This window comes from Leishmania mexicana, chromosome 28 (genome assembly GCF_000234665.1).
Source record: "Leishmania mexicana MHOM/GT/2001/U1103 complete genome, chromosome 28".
Lineage (NCBI taxonomy): Eukaryota > Euglenozoa > Kinetoplastea > Trypanosomatida > Trypanosomatidae > Leishmania > Leishmania mexicana.
This window is the reverse complement of record NC_018332.1, coordinates 224,198-231,983: the sequence shown is the minus strand read 5'-3', so window position 1 is coordinate 231,983 and position 7,786 is coordinate 224,198. Positions and strand designations below refer to the sequence as shown.

The 7,786-nt window shown below is 57.6% G+C and overlaps 1 protein-coding gene across 1 annotated transcript; it reads left to right on the top strand.

Annotated features, from left to right (window-relative positions):
• Positions 1–2,682: 2,682 nt before the first annotated feature.
• Positions 2,683–6,630, top strand: LMXM_28_0620 (putative protein kinase; the record flags this gene model as incomplete). Its single annotated transcript, XM_003876846.1, has 1 exon — positions 2,683–6,630. One exon carries the CDS (start codon positions 2,683–2,685, stop codon positions 6,628–6,630), a length of 3,948 nt encoding a protein of 1,315 aa, XP_003876895.1.
• Between the last annotated feature and the right edge of the window lie 1,156 nt (positions 6,631–7,786).

The following is a 7,786-nucleotide window of genomic DNA, read 5'->3' as shown; positions in this document are numbered from 1 at the left end:
CCGGGGGCGTGGGCTTGGTTGTGTGATGAGCCTGCTGTATCGTGTCTGTTTCATGTTTCCTTTTCCCTTGTGTTGGTGGCAGGTGACCAACACTCCTCTCGTTTTCTCATCGTTTGTACGCGTGTGTGCCCTTGTGTGATTCGCGTTTGCTTGTCAGTACCCCTCTCCCCTCCCCCTTCTTTTCACCAACGCTCATCTCTCCTCCTCCTTTGTTCACCACGAAATTGTGTGCACGCATGCAGAGGCAAACAACCAAACAAACGCACACGCACGCGCACACTTGGGCGCCTTTCAGTGTGTATGTACGTGTGTGTGTGTCTGCGTCGCAGCGTAGCGCTGTACGCGTGTCTTGCCGCTTGCCTTTTTTACCTTCGTCTTTTATTCTCTTCTCCGTCTTGTCACTCTCATGTGCGCACATGCCCATTTTCTGTTGTAGTTCGCCTCTTGTCCCCGCCACTCTTCCTCTTTGTGCCTTGTCCTTAGGTGTCGCCGCCTCCCCCTCCCCCGACGTCGTCATCAAAGTGGGTGGGGGAGGAGAAGGGTGGAGGTACGAAGAAAAGGGAAGAAAAAGAAAGGAGGCGGCGAAGGCGTGTGCGGCTCAGTCGACTCTCTCCTCTCCACTGCGGTACCTCTCTCGCGCTCTGTTTCTCCTTTTTTTTCGGGTCAGCTCTCTTGTCTTTCTGTGTATCTGTATATGAGCGGTGTTGCTCTACCATTGGGGGTGGGGAAGGTGATGATGATGGTGTATGTTCATGTAGATGCGTGTGAACGAAGAAAGATGAAGGGGCAGAAGGAACTGCGTGTTACCGTCGTCGTCCTAGTTGTCCTCGTGCAGAGGCTCTCGATTACTCACTCGCGTATGTGCGCAGGCGCGCTCTGTGCCCATCCGCGCCCCCAAAGCCTGTTGAACCTGAGGTGTGAGGAGCCCTTCTCTCAAAGAAAAGGAATCTACAACAACAAAAAACATGCGATATGGAAGGTGATGCCATCATCTCGTTGTTGCGCAAGATGGAGGCGATATCAAGCACATCAAAGCAAGCTTTCTGGAGCGCGGTGCCGTGCGATTCACATCCTTTTCGTTTCTTCTGTTGCACACAGGCAGCTTCGCGGTTATTGTTTGCGACGGCTGTCTCTGTGTATGGTGTGGGTTTCCGTGTGCAGTTGCGGGATAACCAGTTACAAATCTTGACGCGAAGGAGGAAGGACAGTAGATGTTGGTTGCGCTTATCAGCGGCACGCGTATCCCGAAGAAGAGAGAGGTGTCTCGGTGGCGGTCCACTTCTCAGCACGACGCTACGCTGCCGACAGTTGGTTCTATCGCGCGCACTGCGGACTCTCTCACTGCACCCGTGCAGCGCCGTAGAGCACCCCTCTTCTTCCGCCTTCTCCACCTGCGTCCATCTCTCATTTCTTTGTGCTCACTTCTCCTACTCTTCTATTGCCATTCTGTTTCGTCCACGCCACAAAAACGTTTGATCTCGCGACGACGGCCACGGACACTCGCTCACCCGTGTGCTCCTTTCCCTTTGCCCGGCTATCGGAAACCGACACGTACAAGTGCGTGGACATTTCTTCCGCTTTTATTCGGGTGTGTCGTATCTCTGTCTCGCTCGATCGTGACAGGGGGAGGGGCGTATGAACGCGCGGGTGCACACCCACAGACGCGCGCATCTCCACATAAATCCATACGCACATTCGCACACACAGCCGCACTGGCAGCCCCGCTGCACGCTTATTCAAGTTTCTCCTGCCCCGCCTCGCACGACGGCGTGTGCGGCAACATCAACTGCTCTCTCTTCGACTCCCCGTATCCGTTTAGGCATTCCACGTCGTCTATCAGGCTCACGAGTACGAGTCTGTGCGTGCGTGAGCAGTCGCTTGCCACCATCTTCACTCCTTTCCACTCTTTTTTTGTTATTTTGTATGCCGTGTTGTCGCGCGTGTGGCGCCAGCTGCATCCCAGTGTGTCGCTCGCCGTTGCTCATCCTGTCCTCACCGCATCTCGGCCCTCCCCTCTTTTCTAGGTCGTTCTTCGTCAGAGCCCACACACGCGCGCGCACTCACACACACACACGAATAGACGAAAAAGAAGCAGTCAAACAACGCAGCAGCGACTTTTTTTTCTCTGCTTTGCTCTTCTCCCCTCCTCCGCCCGTACAGCCAAGGCTCTCTCTCACACACACACACGCCCGCGCTTACGCAGTTCTTCTCACACCCCACATACGCGCGTGCGTTTACCCGTCCACGCCCTCCCCCCTCTCCCTCTCTCTCTCTCGCTGTGGCTCTCGTTCTCTGTGCGCATCGCCTCTGTTGCACCTCATCGTCCTGGGTTTGTTTTCCTATTTTGGGTGTAGGGCTGTGTGTGTGTGTGTGTGCCGCCTTTACTATTATTCGCCCCACCTCCTCACCCCCGCTCCTTCCCTACCACTTCTCCCTCTTTTCCTCTGTGCACATACTTTCCTACAGATCTGTATAACGACTTCCATTATAACTGTATATATATGTTTGCCTTGTCTTGCTCTCACCGCCCCGCTGCATTCATTGTCCTTGCCCTCCCCTTCCTCTCTCTTTCTTCTCCTGTGCCCCCTTCCTCCGGTCTCCGTAGTCGACCCTCTCGTGAAAGCCGTCCTGCATGCATCTGAGCCGTGGTGGCACGAACAAGGCGCGCCGCGATCACGCACCATGAACAACTATGTGCTTAATGACGAGATCGGCCAGGGTGCTTACAGCACCATTTACAAGGGCCGCTATCGCACCACCACCGAGTTCTATGCCATTGCTTCCATCGACAAGAAGCGACGGGAGCGCGTCGTGAATTGCGTGCAGCTGCTGCGCTCCATGCACCACTCAAACGTCATAGAGTTCCACAACTGGTATGAGACCAACAATCACTTGTGGATCATTACGGAGTACTGCACAGGCGGAGACATGAGCACGATTCTCCGCTCGAGCATTCACCTCACCACTCGGGCGGTCCAGGCGTTTGGCCGTGATGTGGCGATGGGCCTCATGTACATCCACAGTAAGGGTGTCGTGTACAAGGACTTGCAGACTCGAAATCTGCTGATGGACTCCGCAGCGATGCTGCGCTTCCACGACTTTAGCTTGGCCTGTCTCTTCCACGACGCAGCGACACCACCGCTGATCGGGACGCCACTGTACATGGCCCCCGAGTTGTTCATGGCGGATCGCCCGTTGTACTCGATGGCATCAGACTTGTGGTCCTTTGGCTGCGTGCTGCACGAGCTGGCGACCGGCAAGCCGCCCTTTGCCGCATCCGACCTCGAGACGCTGCTGAGCGACATACTGACGAGTCCGACGCCAACGGTGCCCGATGCGCCGGAGTTTTTTCAAACGCTCCTGTGCGGCCTGCTGGAAAAAGACCCGTTGAAGCGCTACACGTGGGCCGATGTTGTCCGCAGCGAGTTCTGGGATGAGCCCTTGCAGCTGCCAAGCAACGGCTTTCCATCTCAGGTGGCGTGGGAAGACTACAAGCGTTCGCGTTCTGGACGCGCCGCGAGTCAGTATAATTGGACGGACGCCGATGTGCGCGCGGCAGTGGCGCACGCCGTGGCGGCTGCGAAATCAAACACTTCTACGCACAACGTGGAGGAGAGGGAGCGAGCGGCGGCGACGTTGAACGTCGCGAAGGAGCTGGACTTCACGGCAAGCGCGGCGATGCTGCTGGAACGGTTACCTGAGCGGACACAGGAGCGTGCCGCAAACACAGTTGGCCATGTCACGACCGCGTACGGCAGCCTGGTGCACGGCTGCCCATCCACGACCTCAGCGGCGTTGAATACCGTCAACGCCAACGGCTCTTCCCCAAGTGGCGTTTCGACCTTTCGCCGGAGTCGTCTCAGCGAATCGAAAAACAGTGGCGGCGACCCACAGCGGCATCGTGTGAGCAAGGGACGCGGTGCGGCAAGCAGTCGAGCGTCTGGTAGCGCCGCCATAGCGTATGAAGGCGGACGCGCCGCGTACGCGACGAACTCCGGAGCCAAGGAGGACCGCCCGACCGAGGCGAACTTGCATCTCTTCGGGAGCGAGGCGCTACGTCATCTCACAATCAGCGACCTCCTTCCTCATCATACGGATCAGCACATTCGTCCTCTGAGCAACAACAGCCGCATCGAGTACACACCCGAGCCGTCGTACGACATCTCCACGCTGGGCTTTACGGCGCTGACGGCGGCGGAGATCAACAATCTCACGGGTAAGGAACACACGGCGTTTTTCCGCTCGCTCTACCTGGCCCTCTCCAACATGAGCAGCGGTTACGATAATGTGCTCAATACCATGAACTACGTCATTTCGCTCTGCGGTGACGCGGAGGTGGCGCGCGCCTCGGTTAACAGCTCCGTGATGCGGCTGTGTGTGAAGCACGCGGGCCGCAGGGATGCACCAGCGGGCTTTCGCGCGGCGGCAGCGCTCATTATGGGGCTCTTGGTGCGCACAACAGCCTTTATCACGTCGGAAGTGGCCTCCTCGTCTATCCTGCCAGACATTATGCAGCTGTTTGAAGACGAAACAAATGTGCCGGTGAAGCGCAAGCTGCTCTCCTGCATCGGGGAGTTTCTTTTCTACATCGCTGTTCAGCAGAAGAGGCAGCGCGCCGTGTGGAACGTGCAGTCGGCCACTGTGAAGCGCATCTACGTCTCGGCGTTGGACTCCGACGACGACGTGCTGAAGCATTATGCGGCAAAGATGATAGAGAACATGGCATCCACTCCGCAGCGGGAGATGACGCTGGAGCTGTTTGCCGACCCAGTCTTTGTGGAGAAGCTGCTGGCAGTGTTCGCGCTTCCCTCGGTGGAGGGTCGGAGCGAGGACATGCGCTCCGATGCGGCGTGCGCGGCGTTCAAGCTCGCCATGGTGAAGGATGAGCTGATCCTCGCTGTCATGCAGTGCAAGTGGCTGCGGGTGACGTCGTACGCAACTGTGATGCAGCGATCTACTCTCACGCACACGATGCAGATCCTGCTGACGTTCCTCAACTACGCCATCGTAAAGGGCTTGGTGACGCTACAAAGTCCGTTTGCTCGATTGTGGTCGCAGGCCTCTCTTGACTCGCACAGCAGCGGCAGCGGCGGCAGCAGTGGTCGCCGAGGCTCTACCTTGACGTCCTCGCTCAGCGTCGAGGATGCGGAGGAGGTTGTCGGCAACGCGTTGTTCGTGAGTGAAGACTTGCTGGAGCACCTGAGCGAGGCGATCGAGCAGGCGCCAGTCGCTGTCTACGGCAAAACACTGCTCTTCGTGATGCTCATCGGCTGCGTCGGCGGGAGTACCATCTGCCAAATCCTCAACAGCCGCATCGTCGCCTTCCTCGATCGCCTCGTCCGCGACGCGGACTCGTATGTGAAGCGCTGTGGCGCAGCCTTGTCGGCCTTCCTTGCCTGGTTCGTGTCTGAGAAGCTCGCAAGTATTGCGCGGCGCGTGTCTTCGACCTCGACGGCGACGCACCTCGCTGCCATTCAGCAGTTGCTGAACAACTCCGCTGTGCGCGGGGGCATCGACTTCCAAAAGGATGTTTTCCAGAGCCTCTCGACCTGCATTGACAAGGCCATGAATAACACGATCTACGGCACCTACAGGGAGGAATTCAACAGCATTGCCGACCGCTTTGTCGAGAACCCGGAGGAGGTGCTGCGGTATGAAGAGAACATATGCCTGTACCTCGCCACTTCCTACGCAGAAATGCTGCGACGCAAGGGGGCGAGCGGCCGCTTCACTGCTATTCGTTTTTTGACGTCTGTCATGGTGCCCATCTCGGCCGAGGTGACGGCGACGCGCAAGGAGAGCAGTGGCGCCACGTCGGCTGCACGCCAGGTGCTGAACGCGGTGGCGCCGAATGTTGCCTCTCTCTTGCAAGAGACAAGCCCGATCCCCACAAACACGATGCGGCTTCTCGTGACGTGCGGCGAGATGGCTCAGAGCAAGCTCTCCGGCCTCGTATCGGAGGAGCTACTGGGCCACATTCTGGACTACCTGAATGGAAGTGGGGATGGCGACGATATGTACTACCCGCTCTCTTTCATTCACCTCTGCTTACTGGTGAGCCAGCGGGTGGATATCTTCGACTACGTCGTGCGCCAGGGCCTGTGCGCGCTGGCCCTCGAGACGCTCGCGTCAGCCGCCACGAGCAAGAATGAGCCGCTGGTGGAATTGTGCTGCAACCTTTTGGCTGTGGTGGTGCGTCGCGTGGCGGAGGACCCGTCATCACGGGTAGCGGCGCAGTGCGCCGGCTGTGTGCAGGACTCCATCGTCTCTGTGTTGCTGCCCATTTGCGCCGGCACAGCCAACAGTATTGCTCTGATGGAGTCCGCCGCTTCTGTGATAGAGGACTTTGTCCGTCTTTCGTCAGTAGCTCGCAACGACCTCACCTCGGCATCCACCATCGAGATGTGGGTGGAGGCTTTGTCCACTGCGCTTCTGTCATCGGCGAGGCGCGCCGTAGCCGTGAGTCTGCTGGCAGCTCTGTCCACGTTGTGCGAGTCCATCTCGCGCGACGTGCTCCAGGAACTCCAGTGTGATTCGCGCCTCATGTCAGTGCTGGCCAACGCCGCCGACTGCACGCACATGCGCCTAGTCGCCAGCGAGGCGAACAAGATTCTGAAGAAACTCTCCTAGATGTATCAGGAGAGGTGCTACAGAGCACTTCTTTCTGCATGCGCGTGTGTGTGCCTGTGCCTGCGCGTCTGTCTTCGGGCGGGTTTGCTGTTGCCTGTACGATTTCGTTTTTTTGTTTTCTCACCTTTCTTTTTTTTCCGTATCTTTCGATGCCTCTCGTGTGCCACCGTTCCAGTCCAACGGACCCGCCAACCAACCTGCCTCTCGCTCTCATTCTCTGTTGCTATCTTTCTCATTCTCTCCCCACTGTGGATGTATGCATCATGCGTGCTGATAGTGATGGTGGCAATGCGTGGCGGGCGCCTCTACTGCAACAAGGCTGGAAACAGAAGCTCCCCCCAAAAAAGAAACGATCGCAGAGACAAACAGTGGCCTCTGCACCTTTTTCTGGACTGCTGGAAGAATCCCCCCTTTTCTCGCCCGCTCTCCGTCGGGCGCGACTGGCAGGGGTGGGGGGGGGGCGGAAGGCCGCCGCTTTCGATCGGCGGTGCATCGCATTCTGCAAGGCGGAGTAGGTCTCTTCATGGTGCGCCCCTCTCTCATGTCGTGTCTTCCCTCTCGACGCTTGCCTCCCAAGTGCGCTCGAGGGTCTGTGCTGGTGGCAGGCACATCTGCATAAGGCGTGCTTGGGGGTGTTCAAGAACAGCTCACACGCCGCGCAACGCTCGACTTTGTTCTCTCTCTGCCTCCATCTCTGTGCACGCACAACCTACTTCACCCTCCCCTCCCCCGTCCTTCTCTTTCTCTTGTTATTTCGAACCTTTCCCTCCCGTAGCACCGTGAGACGGCTCAGACGTGCACACGCTGGCCGACGCACGGATCGGGTGTGGGATATCTTTGGAGCAGCACGCTTACACCGCAGACCGAGCACAGAAAAGGGGTTTCTCTAGCTTCTGACAGGCTGTGAGTCAACGACGTGCCCTCCTCACTCTCCGTCTTCTTCGCCTCTCTCTCTCTCCGCGTCTGTGGTGAGAGGCATCCCCCTCATTGCGAGCAGCCCTTTGTGTACATAGACATTTTGTTTTCTTTGATCATTTTTTTTACTCCTCGGCTGCTTGGAGGGGCTCCGGTTTTGAGCTCACAATCACTTCTCTGCGCGTGTGCATGTGGAGGCTGGATCTTCCGGTTGATTTTTTTTGTTTTCTCTTCAGCTTGC